General features: G+C 42.4%; 2 protein-coding genes across 2 annotated transcripts in view; both read left to right on the forward strand.

The window, feature by feature from the left end:
* The first annotated feature begins 2256 nt into the window (after positions 1-2256).
* Positions 2257-3570, forward strand: LOC120578170 (uncharacterized). The gene has a single exon (XM_039830481.1). It carries the CDS (start codon positions 2257-2259, stop codon positions 3568-3570), a length of 1314 nt encoding a protein of 437 aa, XP_039686415.1.
* Positions 3571-3681: 111 nt separating this feature from the next.
* Positions 3682-21420, forward strand: part of LOC112419381 (uncharacterized) — a 36247-nt gene continuing 18508 nt past the window's right edge. Inside the window, exon 1 of the mRNA XM_039830484.1 lies at positions 3682-5555. Within this exon, the coding sequence (XP_039686418.1) occupies positions 3682-5555 (1874 nt within the window). The remainder of the gene's footprint in view (positions 5556-21420) is intronic.

The following is a 21420-nucleotide window of genomic DNA, read 5'->3' on the forward strand; positions in this document are numbered from 1 at the left end:
AAAGATGAAAATATGTGTATATATGTTTTTCCCTTTTTCTTTCTTTTTTCCCTTAAATGTGAGTGGTGAGATAAGTCCTAACCCGGGCTTGAGGGAAATATAAGATAGGAGTGGCGGAATCATAGTGACATTCCGAGAGTATTCTCGTGTTTTGGAACATGTGATATGGCCACACTTAGCGGAGGAGCTTAAAGTGATATATGTCGGCGTGTGTTTTCACGTTTAGACTTTATTACTCTTAAGTTTCCATTGAAGCTAAGGACCTTTAGTAACCCTTAACCCATCTTGGCTTTTAGGACGTAGTGCGGTGGCTAACCAAGTGTTGTCTTGGAATTAGTCGACACGCGATGCTACACTCAAACGAGACTTTCCTACGAACGTTGTTGGACCGGGTGTTGTCCCGTCACCCAATGAAATTTGGAGGGGGTTGTAGACTTTGGGAACTTGGTAGAACCTGTGATACAAGTACAATTTAAACCATAGTCCTTACCAAATAGCATTGTACCCTTGACTCCAACCTTATGGATTCAACCTCACCATGTTTTCTAGCATAAACATACATACATGCATACATGCATAAATACTTTTTTTTCTCCATTCATTAAACATCGAAGGACTTATATAACCTTGTTGTAAACATCGTAGATATGGAGAATGCTGTAAGGAGAACTCACAGGTATGAATTCAAGAAACCAGATTTAGAGAGCTTAAGAAAGCTAGGGGGGATGGTGAAGGATCCAGAACACTTTCGAAACCGGTACGGATATCTGCTCAATATTCTCAGGACGGATGTAGATGAGGGGCTCATCAACACTTTAGTCCAGTTCTATGATCCACTCTATCATTGCTTTACATTCCCGGATTACCAGCTTGTTCCCATACTTGAAGAATATTCCCACTGGGTCGGTTTACCAGTACTCGACCGAGACCGATACTTTTGAGGCTATCCTTGCTTTGCTCATCTATGGTATTGTGCTCTTCCCGAATATTGACAAATTTGTCGACATGAATGCCATCCAAATCTTTCTAACCCAAAACCCGATTCCTACCTTGCTTGCCGACACTTATGTTTCCATCCATGAGCGTACCGATAAAGAGCGTGGAACCATCATTTGCTGTGCACCTCTACTCCACATCTGGATCACCTCACACTTACCTCGCCCTAAGGTTAGACCAGAGTATCTCCCTTGGTCTAAGAAGCTCATGACCCTCACCCCTAACGACATAGTTTGGTTTAACCCAACTTGTAACCCTGACTTTGTCATTGACAGTTGAGGGGACTTCAACAACGTACCTCTTCTTGGCACGCGTGGAGGAATTAGCTACAACCTGGTTCTAGCTAGACGACAGTTTGGGTATTATATGCAAATGAAGCCCGTATACCTCATCCTAGATAGGGACTTCTTCCTCTACAAAGAGGACGATGCAAATCAAAAAGCACAATTCGAGAAAGCTTGGTGCTCCATTGTTAGGAAAGATAGAAATCTGTTAGGAAAGAGCTCGGTTATCGCCCATGAAGTTTATGTCCAATGGGTCATCGATCGGGCTAATAAATGGAAGATGCCTTACCCTCGCCAAAGGCTTGTAACCTCAACCATTTCAGATATACCTTTACCTTTACCTCCCGAGTCCTTGGAAGGGTATCAAAAACAGTTGGACATCGAAAGGCGTGAGAGGTCCATGTGGGAAGTGAAGTACCGCAAAAAGAAGCAAGAGTATGATACGGTGAAAAACCTACTAGATCAGCAGATTCAAGCCAATCGCAGGGAAAAGAATGAAAACTCTAGGCTGAAAGCCTCTATCCAAAAGAAGGAGGATTTTCTTGACAAGATTTGTCCTGGGAGAAAAAAGAGGCGCATGGATCTCTTTAATGGTCCACATTTAGATTCAGAGGAGTAATCTACTTCAGGGGCTCAAAAATTTCCCAATTATTCTTATCTTAGCTTCTAGTATGAACTTTGGAGTCTATCCCTTGGCTCAGTTTGTAAAAAGGGAATTATCTTGTTTTTATTTATAAGTCTATCCTCTATCTCTTTATAATGTTTACAAAATAGCTTTTATAAGTCCTTCGAAAAAAAATGTGTGTCTATTTTTGCATAAGCATATCATGCATCATCTTGCATTTCATAGTCTCAAATCCAAGTCTCACACAAATTTTCTTCTCCAATAAAAGGTCAGCTCGTTTCAGAGGTGGCACCACGCATCCACTACAAGTCTACTCGTACTCAGTACACTCGTGCAACTGTTAAGAGAAAGATGGATTTTCTCGAGCAAGAGAATCGGGCGCTCCGTGAAGAAGTGGCAGCAATGCAGACTAAGATGGACGAAATGGTTGAAATGATGAAGATGATGGCAGATATGCGGACCCAAGAGCAAGCTCAGGCTCAGGCTCATGCTCTAGCACAAGCTCAAGCACAAATTCATGCACAAACACAAGCTCCTCCACCTCCCACCAATACTCAGGCTGAAGCATCTTCCTCTGCTATCCCTGAATGGACAATATGTGCCGACACTCCGACACACTCTGCTCCACAGCTCTCCGTGCCTTGGTTCCCGCCTTTTACTGCTGGCGAAATACTCCGTCCCATTGCTTGTGAAGCTCAGATGCCTACTCATCAGGTGACTCATGTCCCTCCGCCTCCTGTAAGAGCTCCCCCAGTTGTCATGACTTACTCAGCACCTATGATTCACACTGCTCTACAAAATGAAGAACCCATCTTCCATTCAAGGAGTATGAAGGCCTATGGTCAAGTGGAGGATTTACAAGAGAAGTATGATGAGATGTACCGTGAGATGAAAGCTCTCCGCGGAAAAGAAAGATTTGGAAAAACTGCTTATGACCTCTGTTTGGTGCCAAACGTCCAGATACCCCATAAGTTCAAGGTCCCAGATTTTGAGAAGTATAAAGGGAACTCCTGCCCTGAGGAACATCTGACAATGTATGCAAGAAGGATGTCCGCGTATGCTAAGGACGATCAGTTCCTTATTTATTACTTCCAAGAGAGCTTCGCTAGTCCCGCCTCAAAGTGGTACATGAATCTGGACAAAACAAAGATCCAAACTTTCCATGATCTGTGTGAAGCTTTTGTGGAACAATACAATTACAATGTAGATATGGCTCCAGACCGAAGTGATCTTCAGGCCATGACTCAGGGGGTCAAAGAAACATTCAAAGAGTATGCTCAGCGGTGGAGGGATGTTGCTGCCCAAGTCAGCCCACGTATAGAAGAGAAGGAAATGACCAAACTCTTCTTAAAAACTCTCAGTCAGTTCTACTATGAGAAGATGGTCGGAAGTACGCCCAAGAACTTTGCTGAAATGGTTGGCATGGGTGTGCAGTTGGAAGAAGGAGTCCGAGAAGGACGTTTAGTAAAAGATGGAGCTTCTACCAGTGGAACCAAGAAATATGGCACCCACATCCCGAGAAAGAAAGAACATGAGGTTAGTATGGTGGCCCAAGGAAGGCCTCAACAAACTTATCCAACCTATCAACACATTGCTGCCATCACACCTGCTGCCAATATTATTCATCCCCCAAATAGCCAGCCTCAATTCCCACAATATCTTTAACACCCTCAACAATATCCCCAACAACCATACCAGCAACGTCCATACCAAGAACAACCATATCAACAAAATCCCCCACATCCCTATCAACAACAGCAACCTCGACCACAAAGAATGCAATATGACCCAATCCCCGTCACCTATGCAGAGTTACTTCCAGGATTACTCAGAAATAACTTGGTTCAAACCAGGCCTCCTCCTCCAGTACCAGAAAGACTGCCAGCATGGTACAGACCTTATCAGACTTGTGATTTCCATCAAGGGGCCCCAGGTCATAATATTGAAAGTTGTTATGCCTTTAAGTATGCAGTCCAGAGGCTAATCAAAGAAAAGAAGATAACCTTCACAGACTCAGCGCCAAATATTCAAACCAATCCATTGCCAAACCATGGTGCTGCAACTGTCAACATGGTCGAAGATTTCCAAGAGACTCACCATATTCTCGACGTTCAACAAATCCGAACACCTTTGGTCCCATTACATGCCAAGTTATGCAAAGTGAACCTCTTTAAACATGATCATGATGGCTGCAACGAGTGCCTTCTGAACCCCTGGGGTTGTCAGAAAGTGAAAGATGATATTCAAGGACTTTTGAACCAAGGAGAACTGGTCGTTGAAAGAAAATGTGATGATGTATGTGTTATAACTCCTGAAGAGCCTTTGGAGATATTTTACGACAGTCGGAAGTCAGTTGCTGCTCCTTTAGTGATTTGCTTGCCTGGTCCAATACCTTATACTTCTGAGAAGGCAATTCCTTACAAGTACAATGCCACTATGATAGAAAGTGGTCGTGAAGTTCCAATACCACCTTTGCCTTCTGTGGGAAATATTGCCGAAGATAGTAGAATACTGAGGAATGGGCGTGTTATCCCTCTAGTGTTTCCAAAGAAAGTTGACGCTCCGGTGACTGAAGAAACTCGAACTAAAGATTCCGGTGCAATCAAAGATGTGGGTCAGACTAGTGGGACCAAGTCATGTTCTGATTTTGATGAGATTCTCAAGCTGATAAAGAAAAGTGAGTACAAAGTGGTTGATCAACTGATGCAGACTCCGTCAAAAATATCCATAATGTCTTTATTGCTGAATTCTGAGGCTCATAAGGGAGCTTTGATGAAAGTCTTGGAGCAAGCTTTTGTAGACCATGATGTGACTGTGGGACAATTCGATGGAATAGTGGGGAATATCACTGCATGCAACAATCTGAGTTTCAGTGACGAAGAGCTCCCAGAGGAAGGAAGGAACCATAATTTGGCATTGCATATATCTGTGAACTGCAAGACTGATGCTTTGTCAAATGTGTTGGTAGATACTGGGTCATCGTTAAATGTAATGGCCAAAACGACCTATGATCAGCTTTCTTACAAGGGTACACCTTTGAGACGAAGTGGAGTAATGGTGAAAGCTTTTGATGGTTCGAGGAAGAATGTTCTCCGAGAGGTGGTTTTGCCTATTACAATTGGGCCACAGGATTTCCAGATTAATTTTCAAGTGATGGACATCCAAGCATCCTACAGCTGTCTACTAGGCCGACCCTGGATTCATGAAGCAGGGGCAGTAACGTCTACCTTGCATCAGAAGTTAAAGTTTGTGAAGAATGGGAAGCTGGTAACGGTAAATGGAGAAGAAGCTTTATTAGTAAGTCATTTATCGTCTTTCTCCTTCATCGGAGCCGATAGTGTTGAAGGGACATCTTTTCAAGGACTTGCCATAGAAGAAGAGAATACCAAGAGGAGTGAGTCATCTATCTCTTCTCTAAAAGATGCTCAAAAAGTGATACAAGCTGGAGGCTCTCCCAGCTGGGGAAAGTTGATAGAACTGCCAGAGAACAAGCGCCGAGAAGGACTGGGTTTCTGCCCATCAGCTGATTTGTCCAAGCCTAAGATCGTTGTCGAACCGATCAGAGGTACTTTCCACAGCTCTGGGTTCATTCATACAATCATTGAAGATAATCCCGAAAGAGTGCCACGAAGCTTTGTGACACAAGGAGGGTCTAGCCACAATTAGGTTGCTGTAGATGTTCCTTTTATTGCTCATTTATCCAAGTAATGCACTTTGTTTCGTCTTTTATGCTTTTTTAAAAGAAAATCCTTTCGCCCCGCCCCAAGCGAAAGTGAATCTATCTAGGGCTTTTTGCTTCAAGAATTTATCATCAATCAAATAAAAATGTCGTTTTGTTCCCGACCTTTTGCCTTGCTTTCTTTTATGTTTTTAGAAAAAATGGTAATACAAAAAACCGAAAATATAATCACCTTCTAAAAATCTGCACTTACTTGTTTTCTAAAAAAATCATCAATCATATATGCAGATTAAAACCCAATGAACCCGTTGAACAACATAGCCCTATGATCTCTCCCAACTTTGAGTTCCCTGTGTATGAGGCGGAAGAAGAAGAGAATGAAGAGATTCCCGACGAAATCTCCCGGCTACTTGAACAAGAAAGAAAGACCATTCAGCCTTATGGGGAATGTTATACCCTGATTTTGGACCTAAAAATACTCGTTCAAATTTCTTTTTAAACACTGATATTTGTCAATTCTCTGTTATTTTACTTTGAATCTTTACTCTCTTTTTAAACGTATTTTACTGCCTCTGTCTTTTCTGACATTACAAGTCATTTAAGAACTCTCTGAAACGTCTCGTTACTTTTCTTGCATTTTATTTCAAAAATCATACAAAAGGGTATTTTGGTCATTTCCTGCAGTGGAACCCATTTTAGTCCCTGTGTTTGCCTCTGAGTCTTTTCAACCTGTCTGTACGAATCAATGTTGAGTCTTTGTTTAAAAATCATTTCAAAAATTGCATTTGGGGCAATTTAGGTCAGTTTGGTCCCTAGGGGCGTTTTGGTCTTTTCCTGTTAAAATTTCGGCAGGGAGGTATTTTAAAATACCTCATGTCAGTAATTGGTTCGTTTTAGTCCTTTTGTTAATTTTATTTTTGGTTTCGCTTTACGTTTCGTCAAATTTACTTTTTAGTCCAATTTTATTTTTAATCACGTTTTGGTCCAAAACTTTTAAAAATTTCATTTTAGTCCATTTTTTATTGCTGTCCAGTCCTTCAAGTTTTTTATTTTGCAGAAAGGTCCCAGGGGCATTTTAGTCCAGATTTTCGATCCACATCAGTCCCAAAACAGATGTCATTTTTTCATTGGTTCTCAGATACACATGGCAGGCTATAAATAGTAAAGGTGTCAGATCAATCAAAAAAAAAATCAGTGCCAACTCACAAACAGAATTTCGTTTTCTCTCTCATCCTAACAGAATCAAACACAAAAAATCTCAGAAAAGAGGGAAGAACACCAAGAACAAATCATCACCAAATCAACAGATCCGAACCAGATCTGCTCAAAACCAACTCCGATCATCACCAAATCAACGAATCCGAACCGGATTCACTCAAAACCACTTCGAATCATCACATCAACGCCAAAATCGTACCGGATTTTCGAGCAAAAACAACACCAACGGAGGCTATAGCGCGCGCGCGAAAGAGAAGAGGAGAGATTCGAAGTTTTCCGAATATCTTTTTTCTCCGTTCTACGACAGAGGTATCGCGTTTCTCCTTCCTTTCTAAGCCATTTCCGCGCGTTTCTTGCTTGAAATTGCATGTGAAAAGTTTGTTACGGATAAAGATTTGTAGATCTAGGCTTTTGTGTTCGGATTTTGGAAATTTTGAGGCCGGATTCGGACTCTAGAGAGAAAAGGATATCTAGATCCGTAGTTTTTTTTCAAAAAAAGTGTAAAAAAAATTTCGAAGTTCAAGTGTAGATCTAGCCCAAATCTCTCAGCCCTTTCTAAAACTAGTGCCGGATTTGTGTAGAGGAGGAGGAGACGAAGCTTTTGGTATAAAATTTTTGAAAAAAAAGTAGTTTGATTTTTCCGGCGCGGTGGCGCCGCCGCCGGAAACCGGCCGGCCGCCGCGCCGGAGCTTCTTCCTCCTTCTTCTCCGGCGAACTGCTTTAGAGAGAGGGGAGAGCTTCTCTCTCTAAGTGTGACTTAGAGAGAGAAGGAGTTTTGTTTTTGTGAGTTTTTTGTGTGAGTTTTCCTTATATAGCTCCTCCGTTCCCACGCGCGCGCGTGCGTGCTCTTGTTGTGCTCCCTCGTGTTGTGAACCATCAGATCTGGATTGTTCCAAGATCTGATGGCTGCTGTGTGTTTTGATCTTGAATCATGTGTGTGATCTTCTGTGTGAAGTATGGTATATCTTCTGTTTGAACCGTTAGATCTTTGATCCAACGGTCATTGTGCTTCCTGCAATTTTACACTATCTTTTTGTGTTTTTTTAAACCCTTGGATCTTTGATCCAGTGGCTGTGATGAGATCTTGGGAGTTAGATCTGGACCTCTGGATTCATCCAACGGTCCAGATTATATCCTGCTGAGTTTTTTTTTTAATTGCTTTTTTATTGTGTTTTAAATACTTTTTTACACTTTCTTGGCATTTTATGCTCCTAAAAATTTTCTAAAAAAATTCTTCCCTATCATTTTAATTTTTTCTCTAAATGTTAGAATTTACTTGCTTATTTTTGCATTTATTTTCTTCATTTGTTCTTTTCAATTCTTGCTCATTAAATTCCTATTTGTTCTTGGTGCATTTTTTTTGACATTTTGTGATATTTTTATGTTAAATAATGTGTAAAAATATCTCTAGGAATATGGTATGATGCTTTGCTTGTGTGTGTTCTTATGATCCTCACATTGTAGCTTAAAATCAAATCTCTTTTAAAAATGGCTATGATGAGGGAATTATAAGCCATATGCATGTCTAAGTGTTATACCTAATTCTAGGTATATTTTGCCATTTTATTTCATTTCATTGTTCTTTTCTTTTTTGCTATTCTATTCAATTTTGTTTACCTTTTTACCATTTATATGCCTTATGATACTAACCATTTCATTTCATATTTCATCCATCTCATAGTTTAGGCATTATTTTTTCTATTCATTTCTATATCAAATGGGTTTGTAATAATTTTAGGTAGATTAGTTCCCTTTTAATTCCTTGCAAGACCATAGCATGTATTTAGGACTCAATGTAAAGGACAATGGACTCTAATGATGTACACCGACACAAGCACCGACACGCACACACGTTGCATGCTTACCGTTTAGATGTATGCTTAGGAAACGCGATTTTTAGACAAATACCAATTTTCAAAAAAAATAATAATAAATTCCATCACTCAATTTTTTTTCCCAAACAAACCTTGGAGTCAAAGCTCCATTGAATTTTTTCCTTTATTTTTTTAACCAAATCCAAATGAATCCTAATTCCTACTTAGACTTTTTTAATAACAATTGAACCAACCATTCACCATTTTCTTCTCTTATGCCTTTAAGGCCTCTTTCTCTTCTTCAAAACCATTTTCCAACAAAAAACTAAAATCAACCAAACACACAAAAAACATTTTTTGAAAGAGAACTACATGGAGTTTGATCCCTTAAATGGGTATGTAGGCATGAGGTCAAAACCTCTCCAAGTCCACTAAAATAAAACCTCAAACACTTTCTCCCCCCATTCTTAACATAAATAAATTTCCTTTTTCGTAAATAGTATTAAAAATAAAGCGTAGACATAAACTAAAAAAACGGCTCCTATAGAGTACTATAGTCACCGCGGGTGCCTAACACCTTCCCGTAGCGAAAACGACCCCCGAACTTAGAATCTAAGGGTTTTTTCTCAATTTTGCCCTTCCCAAAAAAAAATAGAGAATATCAAAGATTGAAAGGTTCAAGCCTAATTAATGACTTGACACCCGAAAATTGCGATAACAGAAATTGCGACTTCATTGGGGACACTTTTAGCGGGTCACACCTAGTTTTTCTTAGTTTATATTTACACTTTGTTTTATTGCTTACATATGTGAATACTTGTTTATCTTCATTTGACGTGTGGGGTGAGAATATCAAAAGTCCTATACCCGGGCTGAGTGAACTTATGAATAGGTAGAGATATAATCGACAATTCGATCCGAGGGTTGCCTCGTGTATTGGGTTATGCGATCAATCTCACATAGCTGAGGCATTTTGGAAGTAATATTGTCGGCGTGTGTTGTCATGCTTAGGCACTTTGCTTTCAATTGTTCGACGATGCTATGGACCGTAGTTACCAAACCCATCCCTGGCCCTTTTTAGGACGTAGTGCGGTGGCTAAACCGAGTGTTGTCTCGAGTTTTAGTCGTCACGCGATACTACACTCAAACTAGACCTTCTTGCGAATAAACATGGAACGGACGTTGTCCCGTGCTACCATGATATACGAAAGAGAGGTTGCAGTTTGGGAACTTGATTAGAACTTTGGTTACTATTATCCTAAGCCCTAGTTTACCGGGCACCGTGTCCGCCCGTGGCTCCTCGACTTTAATCTCAAACCCTCCATTTTTTCTCTGTAATTGAAAAAAAAACAATCATGCATACATGCATTCATGCATAATTTTTTCTCATGCATTCATCGAAGGATTGGACAAATTATAAACTTTGTAAACATTACAGGTATGAAGAAGACTAAATCCTACAAGTTCAAGGAGGTTGATTTGGTTAGTTTGAGAGATTTGGCACTCAAGGTTAAGAATCAAACAGGTTTCCGACTCCGATATGGTGGTTTGCTTACTATTCTCCGGACCAATGTTGAAGAGAAGCTCGTGCACACTCTAGTGCAATTTTATGACCCGAGTTTCCGTTGCTTCACTTTCCCGGATTTCCAGTTGGTCCCTACTCTTGAGGCTTATTCCCACTTATTAGATTCACCTATAGCCGAGAAGACGCCTTTCACCGGTCCCGGGACTTCTCTTACTCCTTTGGTTATTGCTAAGGATCTCTATCTCAAGACTTCCGATGTCTCCAAGCATCTTACTACTAAGTCTCACATCCGAGGATTCACTTCAAAGTATCTACTGGAGCAAGCTAATCTCAAAACTACTTGTCAGGACACACTCGAGGCTATTCTTGCATTGCTTATCTATGGGCTCATTCTCTTTCCGAATCTCGACAACTTTGTGGATATGAATGCCATTGAGATCTTCCATTCTAGGAATCCGGTCCCTACCTTGCTAGCTGACACATACCATGCTATCCATGACCGGACTCTCAAAGGTCGTGGGTATATCCTTTGCTGCGTGCCTCTCCTATATAGGTGGTTTATTTCTCACCTTCCGAGCTCCTTCCATGACAACTCGGAGGATTGGTCCTACTCACAGCGGATGATGGCTCTCTCTCCTAACGAGGTGGTCTGGATCACTCCCGCCGCTCAGGTTAAGGAAATTATCACTGGTTGTGGAGATTTTCTCAATGTACCTCTTCTTGGTACCCGTGGGGGAATCAACTACAATCCGGAGCTTGCTATGAGACAGTTTGGGTTCCCAATGAAGACAAAGCCCATCAATCTTGCTACATCTCCAGAGTTCTTCTACTATTCGAACACCCCCACCGGACAAAGGGAGGCTTTCATAGGGGCTTGGTCTAAGGTCCGTAGGAAGAGCGTGAAGCATTTGGGTGTGAGATCTGGTATTGCTCATGAGGCCTATACCCAGTGGGTAATAAACCGAGCTGAAGAGATTGGTATGCCATACCCTGCTATGAGATATGTGTCTGCATCTGCTCCATCTATACCTTTACCTCTACCTCCCACAACTCAGGAAATGTATCAGGAACATCTAGCTATGGAGAGTCGTGAGAAACAGATGTGGAAAGCCCGGTACAATGAAGCTGAGAATCTAATCATGACTTTGGATGGTAAGGATGAGCAGAAGACTCATGAGAACCTGATGTTGAAGAAGGAATTGGTTAAGGTCCGAAGGGAACTTGAAGAAAAGGATGAGTTACTTATGCGGGACTCCAAGAGAGCTAGAGGACGACGCAACTTCTATGCTAGATACTGCGGTTCGGATTCGGAGTCTGAGTCTGAGGATCATCCCACCACTTCCTTTGCTTGAGAGTTTTATTTGTTTATATTTCAAAGTCTTCCCTTGGCTTAGTATTTCAAAGGGATTCGTCTTGTAAACACTTCGTTTTGCTTTGCTTGTTTAGATATTGTTTACAAAACTCCTAATTTGTCTAAAAATCCTTCGATGTCCAAAAAAAAAAAAACTTTTGCATTTGCATCTGTGCATATCATGCATCATGTGCATCATTCATCAAGTCGCAAAAGGTTTCCAAGTGCTCACTGCCTCCTGGTCCTTCTGCCACAGATTGAAAGGTGGCTCGTGCTCGGAAAGTCTACGAACCTGACATAATACATCGGACTAGACTCTACAGAAAGAAGAATCCGGTAGCTATGGAAGAAGAAAACGCTCAGCTCCGTACCGAGTTAGCTACTCTGAGGGAAGAATTGGCTAAGGCCAATGATACCATGACTGCTTTGCTAGCCGCTCAGGAACAATCAGCCACAGCTATCCCTATAGCCACAGCTATACCTGTGACTACAAGCGTGATCCCAACTGCATCTACAGACGCTCGCTTCGCTATGCCAACTGGGTTTCCGTATGGGCTTCCACCGTTTTTTACTCCCAGTACTGCAGCGGGCACTTCTGGTACTGCTAACAATGGTCCGATTCCTGCAACAAATGTTGTCTCCATCAATACTACTTTGCCACAAACAACGGCAGCTGTCACTGAGCCTCTTGTGCATGCCATACCTCAAAGTGTTAACATCAACACACAGCACGGAAACATCCCCGTGATCAAAACCATGGAAGAGAGGATGGAGGAACTTGCTAAAGAACTCCGTCATGAAATCAAAGCTAATCGAGGGAATGCGGACTCTTTCAAGACTCAGGATCTCTGCTTGGTGCCTAAGGTGGATGTCCCTAAGAAGTTCAAAATCCCAGATTTCGACCGATACAATGGGCTGACTTGTCCCCAGAACCACATCATCAAGTATGTCCGAAAGATGGGTAATTACAAAGACAATGATTCACTTATGATTCACTGCTTCCAAGATAGCTTGATGGAAGATGCTGCAGAGTGGTATACTAGTTTGAGCAAAAATGACATCCATACCTTTGATGAATTAGCCGCTGCTTTCAAAAGCCACTATGGGTTTAATACCCGATTGAAGCCGAACAGGGAATTCCTCAGATCTCTCTCCCAGAAGAAGAAGGAAAGCTTCCGTGAATACGCACAAAGATGGAGGGGGGCAGCCGCCCGCATTACTCCCGCTCTTGATGAAGAAGAAATGACCCAGACATTCCTAAAGACCTTGAAAAAGGATTATGTTGAGAGAATGATCATTGCTGCCCCGAATAACTTCTCGGAGATGGTCACCATGGGAACTCGTCTGGAAGAAGCCGTCAGAGAAGGAATCATTGTGTTCGAGAAAGCTGAATCCTCTGTGAATGCATCAAAGAGGTATGGTAATGGACACCACAAGAAGAAAGAAACGGAAGTAGGGATGGTGTCTGCCAGAGCCGGTCAATCCATGGCTACTGTTGCTCCTATCAATGCAGCCCAAATGCCTCCGTCGTACCCATATGCGTCGTATTCTCAGCATCCGTTCTTTCCGCCATTCTATCATCAGTACCCTTTGCCACCGGGTCAACCTCAAGTACCCGTTAATGCAATTGCTCAACAGATGAAACAACAGTTGCCAGTTCAACAACAACAACAAAACCAGCAAGCTAGACCTACTTTCCCTCCGATACCGATGTTGTATGCTGAGTTGCTTCCGACTTTACTCCATAGAGGGCATTGTACAACCAGACAGGGCAAGCCCCCACCTAATCCGTTGCCTCCAAGGTTCAGGTCCGATCTCAAATGTGATTTCCATCAAGGCGCCCTGGGTCATGATGTCGAGGGGTGCTATGCTTTGAAATATATCGTGAAGAAGCTCATTGATCAAGGAAAGCTGACTTTTGAGAATAATGTCCCGCATGTCCTCGACAATCCTCTTCCAAATCATGCCGCTGTAAATATGATCGAAGTATGTGAGGAAGCTCCTAGACTTGATGTCCGTAACGTCGCAACTCCTCTGGTGCCTCTACACATCAAGCTGTGCAAAGCTTCTCTGTTCAGCCATGATCATGCCAAGTGCCTAGGATGCCTTCGTAATCCTTTGGGTTGCTATACTGTTCAAGATGACATCCAAAGCTTGATGAATGATAATTTTTTGACTGTCAGTGATGTCTGCGTGATTGTGCCAGTTTTTCACGATCCGCCTGTCAAGAGTATACCTTTGAAGGAGAATACTGAGCCTCTGGTGATAAGGTTACCCGGCCCGGTACCGTATACTTCAGATAGGGCTATCCCGTACAAATATAATGCTACCATAATTGAAAACGGAGTAGAAGTGCCTCTGGTGTCCTTGGCTGTGATGAACAATACCGCCGAAGGAACTTCAGCAGCCCTTAGAAGCGGAAGAGTCCGTCCACCGTTGTTTCAAAAGAAGGCAGCTACGCCTACCGTGCCACCCATTGACAAGCCAACCCCGACTGATGTTTCTCCCGTTAACAGAGACGCGAGCCAACTAGGCCGGTCTATAGAGGATTCTAATCTGGACGAGATTTTGAGGTTGATCAAAAGAAGTGATTATAAGATTGTAGATCAGCTGCTGCAAACTCCGTCGAAGATATCCATTTTGTCTCTACTCCTGAGTTCCGCTGCCCACAGAGATACCCTTTTGAAAGTATTGGAGCAGGCTTATGTGGATCATGAAGTCACTGTGGATCACTTTGGTAGCATAGTGGGGAACATTACCGCCTGCAGCAACCTGTGGTTCAGTGAAGATGAATTGCCCGAAGCAGGAAAGCATCATAATCTGGCCTTGCATATCTCCGTGAATTGCAAGTCCGACATGATCTCAAATGTGTTAGTAGACACTGGCTCATCTTTGAACGTGATGCCCAAGTCAACGCTGGATCAGCTGAGTTACCGGGGAACTCCCTTGAGGAGGAGCACTTTTCTGGTCAAAGCCTTTGATGGAACCCGCAAGAGTGTTCTCGGGGAGATAGACTTGCCAATAACTATCGGCCCCGAAACCTTTCTAATCACCTTTCAGGTCATGGATATTAACGCCTCTTACAGCTGTCTCTTGGGGAGACCATGGATACATGACGCGGGGGCGGTGACCTCTACTTTGCACCAAAAGTTGAAATTTGCAAAAAGTGGAAAGCTTGTTACCATTCATGGAGAGGAAGCATACCTGGTTAGCCAGCTATCATCTTTCTCTTGCATAGAAGCAGGGTCTGTAGAGGGGACCGCTTTTCAAGGATTAACTGTCGAAGGTACGGAGCCCAAGAGGGATGGAACTGCAATGGCTTCTTTGAAGGATGCACAGAGAGCCGTCCAAGAGGGTCAAGCTGCCGGCTGGGGCAGGTTAATACAGCTCCGTGAGAACAAGCATAAGGAAGGTCTTGGCTTTTCCCCAACTTCAGGAGTCTCCACCGGGGCATTCTACAGTGCTGGGTTTGTCAACGCAATCACAGAAGAAGCATCTGGATTTGGCCCTAGGCCTGTATTTGTTACACCAGGAGGCATTGCGAAAGATTGGGATGCCATCGACATTCCATCAATCATGCATGTTTCTGAGTAATATACCTTGTTGCTTGAGTATCTTGTTTTTCAAAATAACAATCCTCTCGCTCTGCCCAAAGCGAGAGTGAGATTTTCTGTAAGGGCATGTTTGTTTCGGCATTGCCGTTGATTAATAAAAAAATTTGTCGTTTCTTTCACGACTGCTATTTTCAGTGCTTTTTTTCCTTGGAAATAATGGTAATGCCAGAAAAAAACCAAAACATCTGTATTTTCTTATTAATTTCAAAAATCTGCATAAAAACCTCTTTCTAAAATCATCCAACCATTTTACGCAGATTGAACTATAATAAACCCGTTGGGCACAGTAACCCTGCATTCCCTCCGAATTTTGAATTCCCGGTGTACGAAGCCGAAGATGAGGAAGGTGACGACATACCGTATGAGATCACTCGACTACTTGAGCAAGAAAAGAAAGCCATTCAGCCTCACCAGGAAGAGATTGAGCTTATCAACATAGGTACCGAGGAGAACAAGCGAGAAATCAAGATCGGTGCTGCTCTAGAGGAAGGGGTTAAAAAGAAGATCATCCAGCTCCTCCGGGAATATCCGGTTATTTTTGCATGGTCGTATGAAGATATGCCAGGTCTAGATCCTAAGATCGTGGAGCATCGGATCCCCACAAAGCCTGAATGTCCTCCTGTTAGGCAGAAATTGAGAAGGACTCATCCAGATATGGCTCTCAAGATTAAGAGCGAGGTTCAAAAACTGATTGATGCGGGTTTCCTCATGACAGTTGAGTACCCTGAGTGGGTTGCCAATATTGTACCTGTGCCAAAGAACGATGGTAAAGTCCGGATGTGTGTTGACTTCAGAGACCTGAACAAAGCCAGTCCAAAAGACAACTTTCCATTACCTCATATTGATGTGCTCGTTGATAATACTGCTCAGTCTAAGGTGTTCTCCTTCATGGATGGTTTCTCCGGTTACAATCAGATCAAAATGTCTCCTGAAGATAGAGAAAAGACGTCTTTTATCACTCCATGGGGTACTTTCTGCTACAAAGTGATGCCATTCGGCCTAATAAATGCTGGTGCTACCTACCAAAGAGGGATGACTACTCTCTTTCATGACATGATTCACAAAGAAGTCGAAGTATACGTGGATGATATGATTGTGAAGTCAACAGATGAGGAGCAACATGTTGAATATTTGACAAAGATGTTCGAAAGGTTGAGAAAATACAAGCTTCGATTGAATCCCAACAAATGTACGTTCGGCGTCAGATCCGGAAAGTTATTAGGCTTCATTGTCAGCCAAAAGGGCATTGAAGTCGATCCTGATAAAGTTCGGGCCATCCGAGAAATGCCAGCTCCACAGACCGAGAAGCAAGTCAGAGGTTTCCTCGGACGTCTGAATTACATCTCCCGATTCATATCTCACATGACCGCAACCTGCGGGCCGATCTTCAAGCTACTCAGAAAGAATCAGCCTATTGTATGGAATGATGAATGCCAAGAAGCTTTTGATAGCATCAAGAATTACCTGCTGGAACCACCTATCCTTGTCCCACCCGTGGAAGGAAGGCCTTTGATTATGTATTTGGCAGTATTTGATGAATCCATGGGATGCGTACTTGGTCAACAAGATGAGACTGGAAAGAAAGAACATGCTATCTACTATCTAAGCAAGAAGTTCACCGATTGTGAAACTCGGTATACAATGCTTGAGAAGACTTGTTGTGCTTTGGCCTGGGCCGCTAAACGCCTGCGTCATTATTTGGTGAATCATACAACTTGGTTGATATCCAGAATGGATCCGATAAAGTATATCTTTGAGAAAGCTGCTGTTACTGGGAAGATTGCACGCTGGCAGATGCTTTTGTCTGAATATGATATTGTGTTCAAAACTCAAAAGGCAATCAAAGGTAGCATTCTTGCCGATCATCTTGCTTACCAACCTCTTGATGATTATCAACCAATTGAGTTTGATTTCCCCGATGAAGAGATCATGTATTTGAAATCAAAAGACTGCGAAGAACCGTTGATTGATGAAGGTCCAGATCCCAATAGCAAGTGGGGTTTAGTCTTTGATGGTGCTGTCAATGCTTATGGTAAAGGAATTGGGGCAGTCATTGTATCCCCACAGGGGCATCACATCCCTTTTACCGCCAGAATTCTGTTCGAATGTACAAACAATATGGCTGAGTATTTGTATGTATCTTTGGGATCGAGGAAGCAATTGACATGAGAATCAAACACCTCGACATCTATGGAGATTCTGCGCTCGTCATCAACCAGATAAAGGGTGAATGGGAGACCCACCATGCCAAGTTGATTCCTTATCGTGATTATGCGAGACGTTTGCTGACATATTTTACAAAGGTTGAGCTGCACCATATTCCTCGTGATGAGAACCAAATGGCTGATGCTCTTGCTACTCTATCCTCCATGTTTCGAGTAAACCATTGGAATGATGTGCCAATAATCAAAGTGCAACGCCTTGAAAGACCTTCGCATGTGTTCGCTATTGGGGATGTGATCGATCAGGCTGGTGAAAATGTGGTTGACAATAAACCTTGGTACTACGACATCAAACAGTTCTTGCTGAGCCGTGAGTATCCGCCAGGTGCTTCCAACCAAGACAAGAAGACCCTGAGAAGATTGGCTAGTAGATTCCTGTTAGATGGAGATATTTTGTACAAGAGAAACTATGACATGGTATTATTAAGATGTGTTGATGAACACGAAGCAGAGCAGTTAATGCATGATGTACATGACGGTACCTTCGGGACCCATGCTATAGGGCATACTATGTTAAGGAAGTTGTTACGGGCAGGTTACTACTGGATGACCATGGAGCATGATTGCTACCAGCACGCCAGAAAGTGCCACAAATGTCAAATCTATGCTGATAAGATTCATGTGCCTCCGCACGCTCTCAATGTTATTTCATCCCCATGGCCGTTCTCAATGTGGGGCATCGACATGATTGGAAGAATTGAACCGAAGGCTTCAAATGGTCATCGTTTCATCTTAGTGGCAATTGACTACTTCACCAAGTGGGTTGAAGCAGCATCTTATACCAATGTGACCAAGCAAGTGGTAGCTAAGTTCATCAAGAACAACATCATCTGTCGATATGGTGTTCCCAGCAAGATCATTACCGACAATGGTACAAACCTGAACAACAATGTGGTGCAAGCTCTTTGTGAAGAATTCAAAATTGAGCATCATAACTGTTCTCCTTATAGACCTCAGATGAATGGTGCAGTTGAGGCCGCCAACAAGAATATCAAGAGGATTGTCCAGAAGATGGTAACCACTTACAAGGACTGGTATGAGATGTTACCATATGCTCTGCATGGCTACCGTACTACTGTGCGCAGTTCAACCGGGGCAACCCCTTTCTCTCTTGTATATGGTATGGAAGCAGTTCTTCCTTTGGAAGTGGAGATCCCATCTCTCCGTGTGATCATGGAAGCAAAGTTATCTGAGGCTGAATGGTGCCAGAGCCGGTATGATCAGTTGAATTTGATTGAGGAAAAACGTATGGATGCCATGGCTCGTGGACAGTCATATCAAGCAAGAATGAAGACTGCCTTTGACAGGAAAGTCCATCCTCGAGAATTCAAGGTAGGGGAACTTGTATTGAAAAGGAGGATAAGCCAGCAACCCGACCCAAGGGGCAAGTGGACGCCTAACTATGAAGGTCCTTATGTTGTCAAGAAGGCCTTCTCCGGTGGTGCTTTAATCCTTACGCACATGGACGGTGTAGAACTTCCGAATCCAGTGAATGCCGACATAGTCAAGAAATACTTTGCCTAGAAATATGAAAAGAACAGCGTGGTAGGTCGAAAACCCGAAAGGGCGGCCTAGGCAAAAATGCGCTTCCCGGTGGATCGAAAACCCGAAAGGGCGGTCCAGGCAAAAATAAGGGACAAAAAAAAAATGTATGAAAAAGCTCGCTGAGATTGCACACAACTCAGGCAAGAATGAGCGTCTTGATAAGCCGAAAACCCGGAAGGGCGGTTCATGCAAAAATGAGATTGAAACAAAAGGCAAGTAACTATATCTGGCCAACCACCGTTCCCTTGGGGCATCTGCAGCTGTTAATGACCATCTTCATCAAAAGCTCCTATGCTTGCGAGTTCAAAGTTTCTAGGAAATGTAATGATTGCTGTGTTCAATGTACCACCAACCAATAAAATTACCATTTTCCAAGCTTTGTAAATCCGTGGAGTCACACCTTCGGCTGACCACCACTCTTATACATCAATTTGAGCCTGTGCTTTTGTTTGAAACTCTACTTTCTTTTTACTTTCAAAGTTATGTTCAAAAAACATTTTCCTTCTATTTTTAATAATGACAAATGCTCGAAGAGTCTTCCGAGATTATTCCCAGTAGAGTCTTCCGAGATTCTATCCCCAGCAAGTTGCATAGCTACCTGCCCTCAGCCATGGTTCCGATACGTCTCCCAACGACGTCATCTCCGAAGAGGATTTCCAGGAATGTGTAATATAGCACGAGCCATTACGTGCCCAATACTCCAGTGTCTTGTCTGTCTCTGCAGAACTGTGTCTACAAATCGCCAACAGTCATGCATTACAAGCATTCATACATGAATAATCATGCATATTACGTGTCCATGCATTTAATGAAACTGTTATATCATTCACGCATGTTGCATTTCCAATGTCAATATCAGTCTCAACTCAATACACATGTCGGGTTCTCTGTCAAAACCTTGTGAGCCAATAATATCGGTCAATTTCTACCTTTCAAATCAAATCGACGTCAAGTCAATCTCAATCTATACTTTGTCAAAAAACAATCCCCAGTGAATCTGTTTCTGTTTGGTCAAGTGGCTAGCTCAATCCAAGAGCAGCTTGAACCTACCTATTTGTCTATGCTTCCGGTCGAGTTACCAGTTCGAATCCAAGAACAACTTGCACCCTTTTACTTTTCAATGTTATCGGTCGAGTTACCAGTTCGAATCCAAGAACAGCTCGTACCTGTCTATGCGTCTATGATTTTGGTCAAGTGGCTAGTTCAATTTCAAGAACAGCTTGTACCTGTCTATCTGTTTTTGTTCGGTCAAGTGGCTAGCTCCATCCAAGAGCAGCTTGCACCTGTCTATTTGTCTTTGTCTCCGGTGGAGTAAGCAGTTCGCATCCAAGAATAAGCTCGCACCTGTCTATTTGTCTTTGTCTCCGGTGGAGTAACCAGTTCGCATCCAAGAACAAGCTCGCACCTGTCTATTTGCCTTGCTTTCAGTCGAGTGACCAGTTCGAATCAAGAACAACTCGTACCTGTCCGCCTTTTCCATGTCCCCGGTCGAGTGACCAGTTCGAATCCAAGGACAACTCGCACCTGTTTGTCTGCTTTTATTCCCGGTCAAGTGCCCAGCTCAATCCAAGAGCAGCTTGTACCCGTCAATTTGTTCCTAGTCTCCTATCTACCCTGTTATCTGTTACCTTGTCAATGTCTACCAATCCCGCAATGGATACGACATCTTTTGTTAATTCCAGCTTTCGTTTGTCTCGCACTCATAATCCAAATGTTGCATGGCATTCATGATATTTGAAAATGTACAAACGTATTTTTACGTCCAAACACAGTGCAAATGTTAGTATTTAAGTATCTTCATCCCGTCAAGCCAAAGACTCCGTCTCTTGACCCTCCAGACAAAGAAACTTAAATAGGGGCAGCTGTTATACCCTGATTTTGGACCTAAAAATACTCGTTCAAATTTCTTTTTAAACACTGATATTTGTCAATTCTCTGTTATTTTACTTTGAATCTTTACTCTCTTTTTAAACGTATTTTACTGCCTCTGTCTTTTCAGACATTACAAGTCATTTAAGAACTCTCTGAAACGTCTCGTTACTTTTCTTGCATTTTATTTCAAAAATCATACAAAAGGGTATTTTGGTCATTTCCTGCAGTGGAACCCATTTTAGTCCCTGTGTTTGCCTCTGAGTCTTTTCAACCTGTCTGTACGAATCATTGTTGAGTCTTTGTTTAAAAATCATTTCAAAAATTGCATTTGGGGCAATTTAGGTCAGTTTGGTCCCTAGGGGCGTTTTGGTCTTTTCCTGTCAAAATTTCGGCAGGGAGGTATTTTAAAATACCTTATGTCAGTAATTGGTTCGTTTTAGTCCTTTTGTTAATTTTATTTTTGGTTTCGCTTTACGTTTCGTCAAATTTACTTTTTAGTCCAATTTTATTTTTAATCACGTTTTGGTCCAAAACTTTTAAAAATTTCATTTTAGTCCATTTTTTATTGCTGTCCAGTCCTTCAAGTTTTTTATTTTGCAGAAAGGTCCCAGGGGCATTTTAGTCCAGATTTTCGATCCACATCAGTCCCAAAACAGATGTCATTTTTTCATTGGT

Source organism: Medicago truncatula, chromosome 1 (genome assembly GCF_003473485.1).
Source record: "Medicago truncatula cultivar Jemalong A17 chromosome 1, MtrunA17r5.0-ANR, whole genome shotgun sequence".
NCBI lineage: Eukaryota > Viridiplantae > Streptophyta > Magnoliopsida > Fabales > Fabaceae > Medicago > Medicago truncatula.

Bases quoted from the DNA above. Each gene is read 5' to 3' on its own strand.
- LOC120578170 (XM_039830481.1), top strand. From the start codon at position 2,257: ATGGATTTTCTCGAGCAAGAGAATCGGGCGCTCCGTGAAGAAGTGGCA.